The sequence below is a fragment of the Myotis brandtii genome, unplaced genomic scaffold, assembly GCF_000412655.1.
Source record: "Myotis brandtii unplaced genomic scaffold, ASM41265v1 scaffold393, whole genome shotgun sequence".
Lineage (NCBI taxonomy): Eukaryota > Metazoa > Chordata > Mammalia > Chiroptera > Vespertilionidae > Myotis > Myotis brandtii.
In genome coordinates, this window is record NW_005365070.1 from 2,314,303 (window position 1) to 2,335,872 (window position 21,570).

General features: G+C 36.7%; 1 protein-coding gene and 1 pseudogene across 1 annotated transcript in view; both read left to right on the forward strand.

Annotated features, from left to right (window-relative positions):
* The window catches only part of HPRT1 (hypoxanthine phosphoribosyltransferase 1), a 62,611-nt gene that overhangs the window by 34,358 nt on the left and 6,683 nt on the right, over nucleotides 1-21,570 (forward strand). Inside the window, 4 exon segments of the mRNA XM_014545001.1 lie at nucleotides 4,196-4,302; nucleotides 5,783-5,966; nucleotides 16,303-16,368; nucleotides 19,963-19,980. Coding sequence (XP_014400487.1) covers nucleotides 4,196-4,302; nucleotides 5,783-5,966; nucleotides 16,303-16,368; nucleotides 19,963-19,980 — 375 coding nt within the window.
* LOC106727232 lies at nucleotides 1,610-1,861 on the forward strand (annotated as a pseudogene).

A 21,570-nucleotide genomic window follows, 5' to 3' on the forward strand; every position in this document is an offset into this window, starting at 1 on the left:
CGTCCTCAGTTGCCAGCCCTTTCCACGTGCGTCTCCGTACCTCTGCACTTTACTTCCGCTCCTCCTCTGAGTCTCAGTGTGCTTTTCTCTTTCCTTCTAGTTGTAGAATTTCTACTCAGCCAGCCTTCCTGTGGTTCTGGATGATGTCTATTTTGTCTTTTAGTTGTATTTTTTGAAGTTGTTGTGTGAGGCAGCAATTTCCGGTGTTTACCTATGCAGCCATCTTGGTTTCCTTTCTCTTAACATGTTTTTTATCCTTGATCTAATAAATTAGCCCTTTGACAGTAAATGTGATATACAGGGTGTCCCCAAAAATGTATATACAGTGGGGCCTTGACTTACGAGTTTAATTTGTTCCGAGACCAAGCTCGTTAAGGAGCTCGTTAAGGAGCTCGTTAACTCAAATTACTCTGTCAACTCAATACAAAAAATCGGCTGAGAGACAGCTGGTATCTCAAAAAACTCGTTAGTCGGGACACTCGTCAGTCAAGGCCCCACTGTACACACTTTAAATAATTATAGAGGCAGTGTTTATTAAAATACATTTCATTTTCATTTAGCAGCTATCAGTTGTTAAAGTGTATATACATTTGGGGGGGGTCACCCTGTATAAATCTAATATTGATTGAAAATAAATTTTTTAATTGGAAATTAATTTGGTATGTTGAAAGAGATAGAATTCCTATTCTGGGGTATATCCCTGCTGGTCTGTCTGTAATAGACTAATGGCTGGGATGAACTCTGGGCAGAATTTACATTGACTAAGACTCTGAAAGTTCTTAGGCTATTTGCAAAACCTGTAGTCAGACACTGAGCCATTTTCATAGAAGCAGTAGTCTTTACAAGTGTTGCATATTTCAGGTTCTGGTTGGGTCCTGGTTTATGCTTGTGTCAGAAGCAGTGAGTAACTGGGAGCAAGGGTAAGCTTCAGGGAAGCCATTTTGGCACTCTGGATCTTGATTTTAAAGCACTATGAAATGGTGCATTTTCATTCATGTCAGGTAGTAGCAGAAATATTCTGATGAACCTGAAATGAATGTTTATTCTTTCATCTATAGGATCTAGCACGTTCTTTCTTCTTTTCCCAAAACTTGAACTAAATTTCAGTTTATAAAGTACTCTTGAAATGTTCCTGTAGGTGACAGAAATGTCCCATTTCCATTATTTGTGTAGTGAATGTTTTTTGTTTTTTTTAAAAATATATTTTATTGATTTTTTACAGAGAGGAAGGGAGAGAGATAGAGAGTTAGAAACATCGATGAGAGAGAAACATCGATCAGCTGCCTCCTGCACATCTCCTACTGGGGATGTGCCCACAACCCAGGTACATGCCCCTGATTGGAATCGAACCTGGGACCCTTGAGTCCGCAGGCCGACGCTCTATCCACTGAGCCAAACCGGTTTTGGCTGTAGTGAATGTTTTGAAATAAACATGATATATTAGAACTTCCTCTATGAGGATCTGGCAAAATCTTCCTCCCCCCAATGGAATTTTTTCTGCTTATGAAAATAATACATGTTTGTTTAAAAACAAATCAATATTGACTTCCAACTGCGGTCAGACCAGCTGCTGAGCCAGTGTCTGTGCACTACTTGCTGTTGTCAGAACATGCCCATGGGCATGAGCCGGTTTACCTACGTGAATCGCAGCCAGCCTCCTGGCCATGTGTGCAGACTGAAGTGGTGTGTAGGTACTACCAGCCGGACATCACTGTACCTTCAATTCCACCAGAATCTGGAGAACTCAAAACAGAACTTTTGAGAGAAAGGGAGAAAACATGAACCTCAAATTTCTCAGAATAGAATTCTGAATTCTGTGAATAATCTACATCTTAAATATAAATATTTTTTAATTTACTGAAAGCCAAGTTACTTGTCCAAAAGCACCTACCTAATATGATGCTGACTGAAGGAGAAGAGGTGCTTAATAGGTATTAACAGATACATTGAGATTTAATTATGATCTGACCAATATTTCTTGAAAACTGCCAGAGCTCATATCATGAGCTTCTTGAATGTGATTTGGAAGTTATTTAGTCTTAAATATCATGTGAGATAGAGTATTATAATTCGGGTTTATTTCTTTGAATAAACATTAAGTATAATGGTGAATGAGAATTATAAATCAACTATAATAAAAAATTGAAGTTGAAAGTGAAAAAAATAAATCCATATTAAAGTGTACAAAGTGGCAAGTTCCCACTTGTTATATTTGACCATTGTTTGATATATTCCTCCATACCCACCCACCTATCCTTCCTTCCCCCATCTCTCCCTCCCTGTTCCTCTTCCTTTTATATTTTGTATTAGTTTTTTGTTTGTAGAATTTATTTTATATCTTTTAAATTTTCCCTATACTTTATATATATGTGTGTATATATATATACACACACATTGCCAAAAATGATTTATAAGAAAAACTATTGTATTTTTTAAACCTGGGCCCTGGCCAAACAGCTCCTTTTCTTTCTATAAGTCTCAAAATTTGGAATATATGATATAAGGAAGGAACTAAATAAAATCTCTGTAACTCCCCTCCCCAAGATAATAGTTTTCATGGTTTTGTTATATATTTTCTCTGTGTATAAATGCATATATAATATTTATAAAATTAATCATTGTACATTTTACCATTGCAGGTATGACATCATTAGTGTTGTTATTAAATATTTTGTATGCCAGAGGCTGGGCATACCAAAACAACCAATATATGGTCCTACTCAAGCCATCTTGGAGTTTCTAGTATGAAGGCACCTCATGAGTGGATTATAACAATTTCAGACTTCTAGAAGTTTTTTTTTTATATGTTTTATTGATTTTTTTACAGAGAGGAAGGGAGAGGGATAGTTAGAAACATCGATGAGCGAGAAACATGGATCAGCTGCCTCCTGCACATCCCCTACTGGGGATGTGCCCGCAGCCAAGGTAGATGCCCTTGACCAGAATTGAACCTGGGACCCTTCAGTCCTCAGGCCGACGCTCTATCCACCGAGCCAAACCGGTGGTTAGGGCAGTTTGTTTTTTTAAAGAAATCACTTAACTTCTTATTTTAATTTTAATATTTGTATTTATTAAATTGGGGTGACATTGGTCAACATGAACATACAGATTTCAGGTGTGGGTTTATATGTTACAAGATCTGTATATTGCACCATGTGCCCTCCACCCTAACTCAAATGAGATCACTTAATTTTTTTTTCCTGTCCTAGCCAATTTGTCTCAGTGGATAGAGTGTCGGCCTGCAGACTGAAAGGACCAGGGTTCAATTCTGGGTTCGATTCTGGGTTCGATTCTGGTCAAGGGCATGTACCTCGGTTGCAGGCTCCTCCCGGGCTCAGGGCCTGGTGGGGGCGAGTGCAGGAGGCAACCAATCGATGTGTTTCTCTCACATTGATATTTCTCTCTGTCTTTCCCTCTCTCTAAAAATCAATGGAAAAATATCCTCGGATGAGGATTAAAAAAAATAATAAATAAATAACTTTTTTTTCTATTGTGAGATGAGAAGAGGGTATTTGGATTTGGGGTGGGAAATAGCATGTTTTCTTTGTTCAGTGATATTTTGATAGACTATAGTATATTTTTTAAAACTAAATTTTCAAACATTAAAAAATGGAAAGAATATTATGAGTCCCCATATACTCATGACTCCTGTTTAAAGTATTATCAAGATTTGCCACATTTTTCTTAGCTCTTTGAAGTTTTTTTCTCTTTAACGAACTAAAGGAAATTTCATATCATGTCATTTTACTATTCATATCATGTCATCTTAACTATTCATCTTTAAAATATATGGTTGAGCCGTAGCTGGTTTGGCTCAGTGGATAGAGCGTTGGCCTGTGGACTGAAGGTCCCAGGTTCGATTCGGGTCAAGGGCACATGCCCAGGTTGTGGGCTCGACTCCCAGTAGGGGGCGTGCAGGAGGCAGCTGATCAATGGTTCTTTCTCATCATTGATGTTTCTATCTCTCTCTCCATCTCCCTTCCTCTCTGAAATCAATAAAAATAAAAACATTAAATAAAACAAATGGTTGATTTCTGATATAAGTATAATTCATTATCATACTAGAAAGTTACTGAAAGTTCTTGATATCTGATACCTAAATTTCTCTGATAGGCTAAGATTTTTAACATCTTAATCTAATTAAATGTTTGTATCTTGTAATGCTCTCATCGAAACAGCCATATTTCTTTTTCAGATTAGTGATGATGAACCAGGTTATGACCTAGATTTATTTTGTATACCTAATCATTACGTGGAGGATTTGGAAAAGGTGTTTATTCCTCATGGACTAATTATGGACAGGTTAGTAAGATCTTAAATTGAAGTTTGTGTCTTATATTAATTTCAGGTGTCAGCAATTGTTTTAAGTAGTTGATATTTGACCATAAACTGGACCAGCTTGTCAAAAAATAGATTTAAAAAACTTTAAAAGCCTTCTTTACAAAAAAGGCAGGGAGGGTTTACTAATAACCCAGCATAAATTATGGTATACTGGGAATCTGTAGGGAGTAAAATAAAGTAAACATGAAAGGAGATTAGAAGAATGAACTTTAGTCACAGTCTTTGATTTCTCAACCCTGAACAGGGTAATGGACTGGGACTGAATCACATGAAAGCAAGGTCAGATTTTGATTATTATGCACATCTAGCTTGAAATTTCCCCTTAAATAAATTACAGTGAGGAACTTTGATATTTAAATACTTGCCTTGTGTGTCAGGTTATTTTGTTTTTTATTTTAAATTATAATATCGATACATATGTACTGTGAATTTTAACTGTAGAGGCTATAAATAAGAGTAGAGTTCTCTCCTCTCAGCCTGCAGTGCATATCTCCTCCCTACATATGGGCTAATCACATATAATATATGCAAATATACACATATATTTTAACACATGGGTGTGTACTATTATATAGGTCAAAAATTTATTGGACACTTTTTCATATATCCAGAGCTATCCTATATATTTAAAAAATTGCATAGTATTCCATTTTCTAGCTGTACCATAATTAATTTACTAGCTCCCTATTGATGGACATGCAAGAGTTCTCCATTGTCTTGCTATTATAGACCATACTAGAAGGGGACATCCTTTTATACATGTTTGGGTGCTTGCTCAACTTTATCCACGTGGAAATTCTGGATCAAGTGGGAGGTGTTTATTGAATGTTGTTGTTTTTTAAATATATTTTATTGGTTTTTTACAGAGAGGAAGGGAGAGGGATAGAGAGTTAGAAACATCAATGAGAGAGAAACATCGATCAGCTGCCTCCTGCACACTCCCCACTGGAGATGTGCCCGCAACCAAGGTACATGCCCTTGACCGGAATCGAACTTGGGACCCTTGAGTCCGCAGGCCGACGCTCTATCCACTGAGCCAAACCGGTTAGGGCTATTGAATGTTTTGATACTGCCAAATTATCCTTCAGAAAGTTATGTTAATTTATATTCCCAATGATATATGCAAATACTGTTTTCCTCACAATTTCTTCTTATATTGTATATTGTCAGGTAAATTTCATTTAATTAGAATTTGCCAATCTGGTAAGTGAAAATGGTATCTTATTTTAAATTGCATTAAAAATTTTATTGTGTTATAGTGAACCTGGCTTTTGAGGGTTTTTGAAATTTTTGCTTTATGAAATAAGGATATATACTTCATGGGGGCAAAGGATGTATTTTGTGGAAGTTAATGATTAAGGGATGTTTGTTATAAAGTTTAAATGTATTTCTATTATAATATAAATTACTTTCTATTAAGTTCCTAATTTTATTTCTGTAGGACCGAGCGGCTTGCTCGAGATGTGATGAAGGAGATGGGAGGCCATCACATTGTAGTCCTCTGCGTGCTCAAGGGGGGCTATAAATTCTTTGCTGACCTGCTGGGTTATATCAAAGCATGAACAGGGAATAGTGATAGATCCATTCCTATGACTGTAGATTTTATCAGACTGAAGAGCTACTGTGTAAGTATATTTAATATATGTTTATTTAATAAAAATTAAAAATAAAACATAGCAACTGTAGGTTTTCTGTATGTTTTTGAAGCTTTGCAAACTATATTTACATGTTCATTTCAGTTTTTTACAGTGAGATTTTCAGATATATTCAATAGTACTCTATATCCAAGTGAATTTTGTCTTTTTTTTTTTTTGAGTTAATCTTCACCCGAGGATATTTTTCCATTGATTTTTTTAGGGAGAGAGGGAAAGACAGAAACATTAATGTGAGAGAAACACATCGATTGGTTGCCTCTTGCATGTACCCTGACCAGGGCCCAGGCTGGGAGGAGCCTGCAACCAAGGTACTTGCTCTTGACGAAACGAACCCGGGATCGTTTGGTCCACAGGCTCTGTCCATTGAGCAAAACCAGCTAGGGCAATATTGTCTTTTTTTTTTTTTCAAATTAGTCACCTTAGAGGTTATATACTTATTTTAAAGGTTTTTTTGATTTTGGGGGGTTTTTTGTAGTTTTAATTTTAATTTTTTAAAATATATTTTTATTTATTTCAGAAGAAGAAGGGAGAGGGGGAGAGATAGAAACCTCAATGATGAGAGAGAATCATTGATTGGCTGCCTCCTGCAGGCCCCGCACTGGGAACCAAGCCCGAAACCAGGGCATGTACCCTGACCCGGAATCAGCTGTGATCTCTTGGTTCATAGGTTGATACTCAACCACAGAGCACACTGGCCAGGCTGTTTTTTGGAGTTTTTAAAAAATCTTTTAAGAATTGCTGTTGGGACTTGGGTGATACTCTTTTGACTATATTTACTGGTGGCAGATATTTTCTCTGGAGCTAGATTGGTTTGCGGGGAAATCGAAAGGCATTTGGAGCTAGGTCTGATAAATAAGGTGGGCCTAGAATTATTTCCTAGCCCTAGCCAGTTTGGCTTAGTGGATAGAGTGTCGGTCTGTGGACTGAAGGGTCCCAGGTTCAATTCGGGTCAAGGGCACATGTCCAGGTTGTGGGATCGATCCCCAGTGTAGGGTGTGCAGGAGGCAGCTGATCAATAATTCTCCCCCATCATTGATGTTTCTATTTCTCCCTCTCCCTTCCTCTCTGAAATCAATAAAATATATTAAAAAAAGAATTATTTCCTAGAAAGCACACATGGAGCGAGAACATTGGCACATTGGAAATACCACTTTTGATTCACAGTCATTGTGCAGTGTTACATGATCTCAAATGCTTCAGAATATTGACACTGGATGAACCAAAATCAGTGTGATCTTTTGTTGTTGTTGTTGTTGTTGTTAATCCTCACCCGAGGATATTTTTCCATTGATTTTTAGAGAGAGTGGAAGGGAGAGACAGAGAAAAACATCGATGTGAGAGAGACACATTGATTGGTTGCCTCCTGCACGCACCCTGACTAGGGCCGAGGAACCTGCAACCAAGGTACATGCCCTTGACCAGAATCAAACCTGGAACCTTTCAGTCCTTGAGCTGATGCTCTATCCACTGAGCCAAACTGGCTAGGGCTCAGTTTGATCTTTACACATGAATTTCATCCACAATTTCTTTGATCATGTGAATGTTTGATTTCATTAAGAATAAGACCACTTATCTACATTTAGCTTTCAACCTTCACTCTCTTTGTTAATTATCTATTTGACTCAAGTCTTTGACCTTTTTCACATTTTCATCAGTCCAGTGGGTGATTAGATAACCACTTATGTATTATAGACCTTTTCCCTATCCCACCAAAGCCCTTTATGCTCATACATCATGACATTACTTTGTATTTATAAGTTCCTTTTAACTTGTCAGTCTTGTTTGAATTAAAGACTTGTTTAAATATAAAATTTGGATTTTTACTTAACAGAAGTTATTTGTTTATTTTGATGGTTTACGCTCAGATTTAATGTTAGGCAGCATAGCTGCCAACAGTATAGCTGCCCAGTTTTTATTTTATTTTTAAATGATAACCTTTTTATGTTTTTATTTTATTTTTGTTAAGCCTCACCTGAGGATATTTTTACATTGATGTTTAGAGAGGGTGGAAGTAAGAGGGAGAGACAGAGAGAGGGAAACATGGATATGTAAAAGACACATCTTTTAAAAAAATGTTTTTATTGATTTCAGAGAGGAAGAGAGAGAGAGAAGAGAGAGAGAGAGAGAGATGGAAACATCAGTGATGAGAGAGAATCATTGATCAGCTGCCTCCTGCATACCCCCCACTGGGGATCGAGCCCACAACCCAGGCATGTGCTCTTGACTGGAATCGAACCCGGGACCCTTCAGTCCTTAGGCCAATGCTCTATCCACTGAGCCAGACCAACCAGGGCTGTATTTTTATTTTTTGAAAGCTGCCTAGTTTCTAATATATTGTTGCTTAGAGTCAAAACATGTACTTAAGTCCATGGTATGATTTCTCTTTGATCTTCTTAAGAACCCTACCCACACACACACACACACACACACACATAAAAATTAATCTTGTTACTTTATGACTGATACTTCATTCCTCTGGGAATTTGGGCAGAATGTTCTTTCTTTGAAAAGAAAACTCGTAAAAACATGTAAGGGAACTTTAATATTTTTTTTAAAGTATTTTATAGCTGTAAGAGCAATTTGAAGCAAAGGAACACTTTGACATTTTAATTTAATTTTCTACTTTTAGTTTTTTTCTCATTAGTTTTAGATCTTAGAGGATTATTAAGCTGAACTCCTCAACTGATAAAAAATGTGAAAATTTAAACACAAGCAAAGTGAATTTTAAGATTAATTTTCACTTAGAGGAAAATAATATCCATTCTGTTTTATGTGAAATTCTGTGTAGGTTTACTGCTAAGCAATAGAAATTAAGAATACCATCCATATACTTTAATTTTTCAGTTTGTCATGGAAAATATTCACATGTCCATATAAAATATAGGCAACTTAATTTGATTAAGTTGTAAAATGGAAATTTAAAATTGTTTGCAGTATCAGTAGCATTGATGTTAGTATAGTTTTAAATGCTATCTTGACCAGTTTGAAATAGTGAATTAAACATTGATCTGTACTAATCCTAAAGGAATGCTGAATGAACTATTAAATATTCCTAGGATATATAAAGAGCCATAACAGTGTCAACACGCCCCATCTGGTTTTTCTCCAAAATAAAAATTGTATTTTTTTCTGATTAAAAAACATGTTTAATATAAAAACATAGAACCAAAAAAATAAAAAATAAAAATAAAAACATAGAACCACAAAAATTATAAAGGAATTGTCACCCTAAATTTCACTACCATTTTTATTTCTAATATTTTAAAGAATTTTTTTCTTAGAATATACACACATGTATATTATAGTTTACGTACTGTTTATCAAAGAAGCTAGGCAGGATTTTCTTTGCTTAGTGCCTAGATGGGAAATTGACTGGGGATTCCAAATACCATATTTCATTAATTCTAAATTAAATCAGTTTAAGACCACTATTTTTTGTGCTTCTAAGGAACAAGACACTGTCAATTATGGTAGTAAGTTGTGATCGGTTGTAATATGTTGATTTCTGAGGTATAAAAATGTAAATGTGTATCTTAGAACAATGAAATTTTAGTAAAGTATATTTAATGCCCTTTTCTATCCTAAACTCTGTGATTTTCTGAAAAATTAAATAGTTGATAAGTATGCAAACATATTTTCTCTATTGTGAGTTCAATTTTGTAGTATTTTTTTTTTACTAAAATAGTTGAATAAAAAATAATGAAGCCTCAGTAGGAAAAGTTGTCAGACCAGTAAATTTTTTGTGGGAATATTTTTGTGTGGGCCTTAAGCAAAGGGAAAATTAGCTTGATTTTTGAGATATGAGTTACTATCTCCATGTACATGTAAGAACAATGAGGTGTGAAAGGATTAAGTTACTTGCCCAAGATCATACAGGTCTTTGATCTGAACCCAAGCCTTTAACTACAGAACTCAGTCTTATTTGGGAAAACTTTTTAACTGACTTAGATCCTCTAATATGGGCTTCCTTTTATTTCTTCACTAGAGGCACAGCACACAATTAAATCATGCACGTGTAGGGTCCCCTAGACCTAGCCTGCCATCAGGGCCATGTCCGCTGCCCAGCTACGCCTCGCGTACTCCGCGGACACTGCCGGCGCCCTGAGGGGGGGGGGGGGGGGCCCGAGGGGGGGGGGCTGCAGACTCCATGTGCTGGGTCTCCCCTCACCCAACCAGCAGCCTCGCCCTGACCTGGTCCTCAGCAGGCTCATGGTGGCGTGGAGGAGGCAGACGGTGATCAGATAATTACCCAAATGAAATTCAGCCCTGGGAAGGAGGGGTCTGTGATTATGCGATAGGAACTGAAGATACGGGATCTGACCTACTTTAGAAGGGCTAGGGAAGAACGCAGGTTTGCTGCGGCCCCCAAGCCAGCACCCTAACTTCATCCCTCAACAACCCCTCTTCTCAGCAGCGTCCCTCACCTCGCCCAGCCTACGCTGACTTTCCGTCCCCAAACCCTGGGAGCAGGGACATTTTTCTACCTCATTTGGCAGCCAGAGAGCTAACTCCTTGTCATTTAAGTGTCCATATCTTGCCTCTTGCCAATGAAACTACTTCTAAAAGGCAGTTCATAATTTTGCGATGGCACCCCTTGACATATCACCTCTTTATTATATAGGATTCTCTGCTAGTCATTAGTTTTGCATGCACACAAAATCTATTTTGCCAATTATGGAATTTTTCCCTCAGTTGCATTCAAGGTTCATAAAGCTATAACTTTCAGTCTTTTTAAAATGTATATTTATTTTAGAGAGAAAGGGAGAGGGAGAGATAGAAACATCAATGATGAGAGAGAATCATTGACCGGCTGCCTCCTGCATGCCCCAGACTGGGAATTGAGCCCGCAACCTGGACATGTGCCCCTGACCAGGAATTGAACATGGGACCTTCAGTTCATAGGCCGATGCTCTATCCACTGAGCCAAACTGGCCAGGGCTATAACTTTCAGTCTTGATCTCAGAAGTTGCTTGATTAGTAGCTTGATTAGGCTTTCTGTTTAATATATTGAAAATTCAAATTCATTTATAGTAATTTGTAAGAACGTGGCTATTTGAGTAAGTTTGTTAAAGAAAATACAGAAAAATTGCAGCAGTTTCTTAAAGTATCTCTTAGGTCAGTAACTTTCAGTCTGACCTTTTTCTCTGTCTTTAGTCAATTTCGTTGAGGTATGCTTCCCCCCCAAAACAGTTGAATTTAAATACAGTGGGGCCTTGACTTACGAGTTTAATTTGTTCCGAGACCGAGCTCGTTAAGGAGCTCGTTAATTCAAATTACTCTATCAACTCAATGCAAAAAATCGGCTGAGAGACAGCTGGTATCTCAAAAAACTCGTTAGTCGGGACATTCGTAAGTCAAGGCCCCACTGTATAAGTATACCTCTTTGGATTTGACACTAAAGATAATATAAAGTTTATCTTATATAAATATGTCTATTCATATGTATATAAAGCTAGTAAAGTGATTATACCTTTCTCCTACTTTTTGAATTCAGACCATAGACATGGCTGGGGGAAAGAATTTGTTTAGTTTCAATTGACAGGAACGGGCATATATACTATCCGTGGTGTAAGGAAACTTTAACAGAACTAGGGTCAAAAGTACACTTTCTAGCCCTTTCCTGTGGATTTTCACTTTGATGTAGTCCTTGTCGGGCAACTGAGGTTTTGTATAAGAACCCTGATTCATAGAATAGAAAGGCAGTGTTTTGTCCCGTGAGGCTACAGCTTTTGTAAAAAAAATTGAGGAAATAGATTAATTCACTTAGCGAACTCATTGATCATCTGTTGTCTTCAAGGTACTATCTTAGGCTATGATAAGTGCTTCTATTGAACATGCTTATGGTATTTTATCAGATCCTAGTTCTAAAAAGACATTGAATAAAAAGCATAAAGATAAAATGCAATAATTTCTGAAGGTTTGAAAATGGTGTACTTGAAAATACCAGGTATTAAATATCAGTACTAACTCTTCAAACTTTTCTAGTGTTAAATTATGCTAAATGGTATCTTTTATTTGATTAGAGCAGTGCTGACCAATAGAACTTTCTGTGATGACAGAAATAGTCTAATCTATGCTGTATAATACAGAGCCACTAGCCACATGTGGCTCTTGAGCACTTGAAATATGTCTTGTGCAACAGAGGAACTGAATTTTTAATTTTATGTAATTTTAAGTAATTGCCACATGTGCTTAGTAGCTACTGTATTGAATAGTGTAGGATTAGATTATCTATAAGGGTCCTGCTACATCAGCATAGTTTTAAACTTAAAATACCTTTTTGAAAGGAATGTGTTCCTTTAAAACAACTCATGAAGCCCTAGCTGGTTTGGCTCATTGGATAGAGCATTGATCCGAGGACTGAAGGGTCCCGGGTTCAATTCCTGATCAAGGGTACATACATAGGTTGCAGGCTTGATCCCTCGCCCTGGTCAGGACACGTGCTGGAGGCAAGCACTCGATGTGTCTCTCTGACATCGATGCTTCTCTCTTTTTCCGTTTCTCCCCCTCCCTTCCACTCTTTCTGAAAAATCAATGGGAAAATATCCTCAGGTGAGGATTAACAACAGAACAAAAAAGATTAAAAGAACTCATAAAATACAGGTAAATAAATTAATTTATTATCTGAGCATATATCCTTCCAGACTTATTTTTTTCTGCATATCATTTTAGAAAATTGGATATCTGACATTTTTTCATCTGAGGTAGAGTTTATCTCAAAAAGTGTATGATTCTAATATTCTCACTTTTGTTGATGTTTGATCAGGGTATAGGAGAACAGTTAAAGGACAGAGGGTGGTTGATATTATGATGTGAAGAGAAATCGTGATTGAGTGTGGTGGACCTGAGGCCCAACTGGATGTAGAGGGAAGGACTTTTCCCCAATGACTTCATTCTAGAGACCTGAAAGAATGATCTGAAGTTCACTGGAAAAAAGCAAGCTCTGCATAGTGCTAAGCCACTAATTGCTAAGCCCACACTTTCTACCCAAATACTCCTTGTCTTGCCCTCTTGGGACCCTGGCCTTGGTGATTGGCCTCTCTGCATCTTCTCCTTATGGTCTCAATCTGTTTGTTCCAGCAATTCTTTTGCCAGCCCATTCATTATGTGTTTTTACACAGCTTTCTCTCTTTTCCTATACCAAGCTGCAGGTCTTGTTACTACTTTAGAGATTTTTCAAAATTCCTAGTGATAGACAAATAGAAATAAACACAGTTCCTTTCTGTTTCCCTTCTCATTTTTACACCTGGACTCAAGAAAGGTGGACAAAATGGAGACACAGGTGCTAAGGGTATGTATTTGTTGACCCAAATTTCTTCTCTGGGAATTTTATGTAGTTGACAGTGACACTCTGAGTTTAGGACAGATTGGGCTCTCTGGCTGCAAGGAATGAGGAGGTGGAAGGATAGAGAAGAAGGAAAACCAACTCGGGGCAGGGGAGAGGATTTTTCCCCTCTACTGTGCCAGTCCTATTATCTCAAGATGAGGCACATAAGGATCATTCAGTAATGTAATGAAGCAGGGATATAGTGGGAAGCTTGTTTCAGATAGGAAGGGAGAGAGGTAAATTCTCCTGGTGGGGTAATTGATCCATGGATGTCATTTATATGTAATTTGGGCACTTATTACCTGTACATGGACTGACACATTTTTTCTTTTTTAAAAAAATATATTTTTATTGATTTAAGAGAGGAAGGGAGAAGGAGAGAGAGATAGAAACATCAGTGATGAGAGAGAAGCATCGATCGGCTGCCTCCTACACGCCCCCTTCTAGGGATCGAGCCTGCAACCCTGGGCATGTACCCTTGATTGGAATCAAACCCAGGACCCTTCAGTCCACAGACCGACTCTCTATCCATTGAGCCAAACCAGCTAGGGTTTTACACATTTTTTCTTAAACGAATCTTCTTAATTAGCCTCCGTTTAAAGAATGGTTATGTTTACATGAAAAAAAAAAAGCCTCAGAAGAGACTTGATTTAAGCTAAAAACCTTAGGGCAAACAGGAATATGGAGATTTGGGTGCTAATGGAGCAGCAGTATCTTGAATGCTTAGAGTTCTCTTATCTCTTACCGTATTACCATAGCCTTTACATCACAGGGTGTTTTTTTTTTTTTTTTCTGTCTCCATGCTTTTTAGTTCTCAGATGTTTTCTCTGTAAAAGAGAGTCAATTGAAGTTTGACTGCAATACCAAATTTCTACAGAAGATGTCACTGTTTAACTTGATTTACAGTGTAAATCATTTAGTATGAGTCATATTGAAAGATTCAGGTTTTGTTATTTTTTTGCTATTAACAGTTCTCTTTATTTGAAACGCTGGGTTTTAAGTTAGTTAGCATAAAGCGTGTGCATAACTTCCTTAAGATGAGAAGTAATTGGCAAGATTTTTTTATAGTTTGCAACATTGAACAATATTGGGCATTTTGGTGTTTTTAAAAAAATAACACTCAATAAAAAATGGATATGTGTATGGAAGCATATAACAAAAATAGAAGTAAATAAAAGTAAAAAGTTTTGTTATCCCCATTTTCACCATTTAGATATAATTGCTGTTATAAACTTTTAAAAAATGCTAAACAAAAGTGGTTTTATAGGTAGTACTTTGCTCTACTACTTGGTGTTTTTAATTATCATTGTTCCATGTCAGTTTGGATAGATTATCAGATTCTTTTCGGTAGGTGCATAGTATTACTTGTGTGGATGGACTTAATTTAAATAGTTCCCTGTTAACAGACATGTTGGTTGTCTCCAGTATTTCTTTTTTATAAACAGTTGATAACAGTGAACATCCTTGTATGTACCTTTGCATACTTGTGAGTTTTTTTGTAGCATCAATTTCTGGAAGTGGGATTGCTGGGGCAAAATGGCATGCATATTTACAATTTTAATAGGTGTTGCTATAGAATTTGCAACATTATAAATGGGCGCTTTCACCAACGAGTGCTTTTTTTTCTCTCACTTTTGCCAACATATATCATCAGGCTTAAGTTTTGCCAGTGTGAATGGGTGAACAGTAGAATCCCATTGTTTTAGTATTTGTTTCTCAGGTAGATATCATCATAGATATCATTTTATGTTATGCCTTCTCTTCTGTGAATTGTGTATTTGTATTTGTTCTCCATTTTCCCATTTGGTTCTTATCCTTGTTGGAGTCCAGTGTATAATAGGAATATTTGTTATAGATCTTTTCTTTCAGATTGGGTTCATATCATGCCTAGTTTTTTACCTTTTCTTAAGAATGTGAAAATATTCTGTTTTCTTCCATTCTGCTTATGGCTTTATTTTTTACATTTAGATTTTAATCCATCTGGAATTTATTTTTGTGTATGCTGTGAGGTAGGGATAAAACTTTATTCCCAAGTGGATAACTAGTTGATCAAGCACCATTTATTGAATAATTAATCTTTTGTTTACTGACTTAAAATACCATCTTTATCATATACTAAATTCTCATATATTTCTGGATCTGCTTCTGGGCTCTGTTTTGTTCCTTGATTTCTTTGTCTATTACTGTACTGATACAGCACCATTATAATTGCTGTAGCTTTGATATGGTTTGCTGTCTGGTAGGGAAAGTCCAATCTGTTTTGTTCACCTGCTCTTTCAACCTAGTTTTCTGTCTTGAATCCAGTGCAGTCAAATTATAATCATTATCACCATCCACTACAGTGGGTGTAGAACATTCTTTTGAAACTCCTATAAGAGTTTCTACTGATTCTGTGATATCAGAAAAATGGGAGCCTAAGAGGTATACCTTAAAAGACTACTGATCAGACCTCATTTCCCAGACTTTGCTGACAATGAATTGGACCTGGGCTAGACTTTTCAGGGAAATATCTTTGGGGTTGAGTGTGATACAGACCGACCCTTTAGCTTGCTAGACTCATGGGAATGGTTCAGGGCCAGAACCAGACACCTGCCATGCTAATAACTTCCCTCGTGGTTCAGAATTTACTGTGACTGAAGATGGGTGGTTGCTATAATACTGCCCACCTGAACATGGGTACACCATATTTTTAGGGCTCCTAAAGCATCAAGTCAGTAATGGCCAATTAGGACTTTTTAATTTTTACTAATCTCTAATTAAAAGTTATCTAGTCGTTCATTTCTAGAAACATAATTCGTACACTGTATTCATTTAGAATTTCATAATGCTATGACATTAGATAGCTAACTTCTTAAATCTTCTAATTCCTGTTTGGTAATATGAAATATAGATATGTGTGTGTGTGTATGTGTGTGTGTGCGCGCACACACACACACACATATATATGCACATATATATATATATTTTTTTTTTTTCTAGAATGACCAATCAACAGGGGACATAAAAGTGATTGGTGGAGATGATCTCTCAACTTTAACTGGAAAGGTATGTATCTTGAAGGAGAAGAAAGCCGTTTATACCAAGAGTCAATTAGTAACACTATGCTGCCGATCAATCACTAAGAGGCAGTTTACATAGTTATTTATGCACATAGGTATCTTTCTCTAGGTCATATAGCAAAGAGACAGCAGAATCCAACATTAAATTTAAAAGTTCATGTTGCCAAGTACTGCTATCTGCCACTGTGGTGATCTAATTTGGGATCCTTCAAAAATATATATATGGGGAAAAGCAGTCTTTTTAAAAAATAGAGTCACAGGTTTTTTCCCCCCCATCTATTTAAAATTGATTGGAGAGAGAGAAGGGAAGGAGAGAGGAAGAGAAAAAGAGAAAGAAACATTAATTTGTTCCACTTATCCATGTATTCATTGGGTGATTCTTGTATGTGCCTGACTGGGGATCAAAGCCAAGACCTTGGCATATTGGGACAATGTTCTAACCAACTGAGCTATCCAGCCAGCGCACACATAGTTTCTGAAAAGGTAGAGGAGCAGCAAAATGTAGTGGCTGAAAGTGTGGGTTCTGGAGCTGGACAGCCTTGATTCAAAGCCTGGCTCAGTACTTCCTAACATGTGACCTGGGGCAGTTTATTTAATCTCTCTGTCTCCCATATGTAAGGTGGGGATGATAACGGCAGGCACGTCATAGAGTTAAGAAGACTAAGTGAAATAATGCATGTAGAGTTCTTACAACAATTTCTGGAGTTAGAACACTCAGCAAATTCAAACATAACTATTATTTTAAGAAACTTCAAAGAGTTTTTTTTAAACATCAAAATTCTTGCAGTATAAACAATTGGCTGAACTAATAGAGATCTTAAGATGTTTGAACATTTTTCTTCTAATACATGACATGATTTTTGAGTAACCAATAATAGATTGCTGCGTTTTTAAGCTGCCATTTATTTTTTACTTATAGACCCTGTGCCTAATATAAAGGCATAATCTCAATCATTTCACAGTGTTTCTGTGAGGTGTATATTATTAGCTCCATTTTATAGATCAGGAAAATAAGACTCAGCAAAATTGAAGGACTTACTCAAAGTCACACTGCCAGTAAGTGGTAGAGCTTGTTTTTGAATCTAGATCTTTCATTCTCCAAAACACTTTTGTCATCTGGCTTTTACATTTAAAAAAAAATAGGTTTTCATTGTGTTTTTTTTGAGAGAGGAAGGGGAGAGGAAGAGAGAGATAGAAACATCGATGAGCATGAACATTGATCTGCTGCCTCCTGCACACCCCTCCCGGGGATCGAGCCCACAACCTGGGCATGTGCCTTGATCAGGAATCTTGTGACCTCTTGGTGCATGGGTCGATGGTCAACCACTGAGCTACACCAGCCAGGTGGCTTTTACATTTTAATGTTCACAGCTTATTTGACTGATTATCTATAAGGAAACTTTAGCATACAGCACTTGTGTCAAATTCTGTGGTCCCTCCCTGCAGGTGTGGCTCAGTTTGGTTGAGTGTTGTCCCATGAACCAGGAGGTCAGGTTTGATTCCCGGTTAGTGCACATGCCCGTGTTGCAGGCTCGATCTTCAGTGAGGAGCATGCAGTACAGGAGGCAGCCGATCAATGTTTCTTTCTCATTGATGTTCCTATTTCTCCCTCTCCTTTCCTCTCTGATATCAATAAAAACATATTTAAAAAATTCTGTGGTCCGATATCAGAGTCATGCCAAACTAATATCCTCTTCAACATCTTTGGAAAACTTTTAAAGGAGAAATTTTAATCTTTTGATCCTTTCTCCTCTCTGTCCATCCTATACACCACTGCCAGACCTATTCTCCTTCCTTTTCAGCATGCTTTGCCCATATTTTGAAGTCATTTGAATCCCTTACTTCTGCAGTCAATTTTTAGTGCTGGAAGGGGTCTAGCCTTCACATTCTGTGCTTTTATTTGACCTTGCCTTTCCCACTTAATGGCTCTGTCCCACTATGTAACTCTGTGATCTTAAAACATATCTAAAATAAATTTCTTTTCATGATAGTCACACTAAAGCACATTTATTGTGGAAAAAATCAAGACATAAATTGGATGAAGTTATTTCTTGGTGGTTAGATAATGGGTTATTTAGACTTTCTATTTTAGTTTATCTCTTTGGAACATAGTGTGTGCAGATACGTATTCCACAACCCCCTTTGTGCATTTAGTGGATTAAAATATGTGAAAACACCTCTTCAAATCTCTACTCTCTATTTTTGTGACTTTAGGCAACTCATTGATCTCTGAGCTTCAAATTTTTCATTTAATAAGTAAGGATGCAGCTATTTGACATAAAATAAGCTCTCAATGATAGCAATTCTCATTATTTTTCTTATTTTTTATTTTTTTAAAACAGTATTGATGTCTCTGGACTTTTATTTGTATAAAATGTCTCATACCAGTTAAAGTCTATAATTATGACTTAACCAAGGTTCTGTAGCTACTTAGTATTGGAGCCAAGACTAGAATCCAGTTTCTCTGTCTCCAAATTCAGTGATGTTTTCAAACTACAACTTCATCCAGTGGTGCTCATTGCTGCAACAGTGAGCCAGTTACTGATAGGAAAATATTATCCTTCAGATGTGCTAGCTATGGTAGGGTAAATGTTGAGAAAGAGCCACATAGTAGGTGGTGAAACAATGATTAGTCAGTTAATTATTATATTCAATTTTATTAAATATTTGGATTGAAGTATCTATTGAAAGACAAATTAGTTGTGACATGAAGAGATGAATAAATATGAACTGTGGTAGTAATATATATTGTAAAGTATATGCAAAATTATTGATTATACAAAGTGAGGTTTTTTAAAAGTTCTAATATTTATTTCTTGCAACCCAATGGATCTTGTGTGCCCTACTTTGGTAATCACTGACTTAAAAGAATATATAGAACATTAAAATTCTAGTGCTATATATATATGTGACAGAGAAATGAGAACTAAAATAAACAATATAGTATGGATCTTATGACAATGATTATAACCAGTATGTGAAATGCTACTTTATTCCTATAACTAACACAAGAACAAATAGGACTATTCTATACATTGGAAGTAGTTAGATGGTATTTTCTCTAAGGGTTCTTTCAGCTATAAAATTCTGAGGCGTAGAAATTGGGGTGAAGGTTTTTGGTGGGAGTAAGCAAAGATTGGTACCCTTTTTAGTTTAATCTAATAATAAGAACTTATCCAGAAAATGCAGAACAATTTTAGTTTAATGAGTAAATAGATTTTGAATTGGATTCCATATGGTAAGTTAAATGCATGATTTTGGAGTTATTTTCTAAATTATAGTTCTTGAATTTTAGAGTTAGATACATACTCATTCAAGTCCCTCATTTTACACATAGGAAACTGATGCTCCGAAAAATTTTATGACTTTCCCAAGATTAGACGTCTGTTTAAGCAATACAAACTTTTAAAAAATGAACATATGGGTCAAATTTTATTTTTAAAAATTCTATTGCAGTGAAAATTTTATATTAAAGAGTTCTAAATCCCAACAGATGGAATTTGTTATGATGTGATTTGAGTTATAATTAGAAACACTGTCTGATTCATTGTACTGATTTTCATTTCTCTTTTTCTTCTAGAATGTCTTGATTGTTGAAGTAAGTTCTACATACTTTTAATATAGTGTTTATGTTTTCTAACTTAGTATGCACAGTCCTAAAGGTAAGCTAGGGAAAGAAATTCCTCTTCATCAATTTTGATGGTAGGCTTGTGTTATAAGAAAATGAGATTTTTTTTCTTGTCAAATTTGTACTGGATAATGGAAAGTTTTGGTATATTTCTCTTTTGGCTTGAATTTTTTCCTTTTATTTATTTATTTTTAAATACACACACACACACACACACACACATACACACACACACACACATACATACACTGAGTGGCCAGATTATTATGACCACCTGATGTTTGTAGGCAAATTAGCTATAATTAATTCTCTATTGCTATTGCAATGAGACTCAAATACATGATAAATTAAAAATATTATAAAATAATTCTTTTTATTTAACTGTTTGAAAGGGACCAGAAATGTCAGTAGCACATCTCTGCTTGTAACCCTGGTACCCTAGGATTGTTCTTCCAACTCCTGTGGCAAGGAAGGGGTTCAAGATCATGCAGAGAATCTCTAAAAGTATTATGTACCAGGCTTTAAATTAGTAGACATTATTTATGCTCACATTTCATTCATAAAAATAAATATAGCCAAATCTGACTTCAAGGGAGGCTGAGAAATGTAATCCAGCTGGGTGGCCCACTGTATTTCTATTATGATAAAGAGAATATGTTTGTTTTTTTTTTGAAGAGTTTCACTAAAGTTAATAATAGAAGTAGATGTTGGTTATATTGGATTAAGTGAAATGGGGTAGTAGGAGAAAGTTTCAAGCCCCAAAAGCTGTCACCTATGAGAATATCTTTATGCAAAGGTTTTATTGTTTTTAATATATTCTTATTCATTTCAGAGAGGAAGGGAAAGGGAGAGACAGAAACATTCATGATGAGAGAATTATTGATCGGCCATGTCCTTCACGCCCCTTACTAGGGGTCCAAGCCTGCACCCAGGCATGTGCCCTGATTGGGAATCGAACTGTTGACCTCCTGGTTCATAGGTTGATGCTCAACCACTGAGCCACACTGGCTGGGCTTTTTTTTCTTTTAAAGTTAATGTATATTAGCCCTGGCCCTTGTGGTTCAGTTGGTTGAGCATAATCCCATGCACTGAAAGGTAGCCGGTTCATTCCAGGTCAGGCCACTTCCCCAGGTTGAGGGTTTGATTCCCAGTAGGGTGCGTGCAGGAGGCAGCCAATCAATGTTTCTATTTCTCTCCCTCTCCTTTCATCTTTCTTCTCTCTAAAAGAATAAATAAAGTTAATGTATATTATTCACATGAATGTTTTTAATGCTTCTATTGCATACATGTATCTAGATACAAATAAAAGCCAAGCATCTGGAATGACTGGTCGCTATGATGTGCACTGCAGCCGGCCAACTGGCCCAATCAGGGGGCGGCCCCTACCCCTGGCCGGCCCCACCCCAAATCGCCCCCTCAACCCTATTGGGGGCGGGGCCGGCTGGCCAACCTTCAGCTTCCCGGCCCAATCGGCCCCCAAATTCGTGCACTGGGCCTCTAATATACATATATATGTGTGTGTGTGTGTGTGTGTGTGTGTGTATATATGTATATATATAT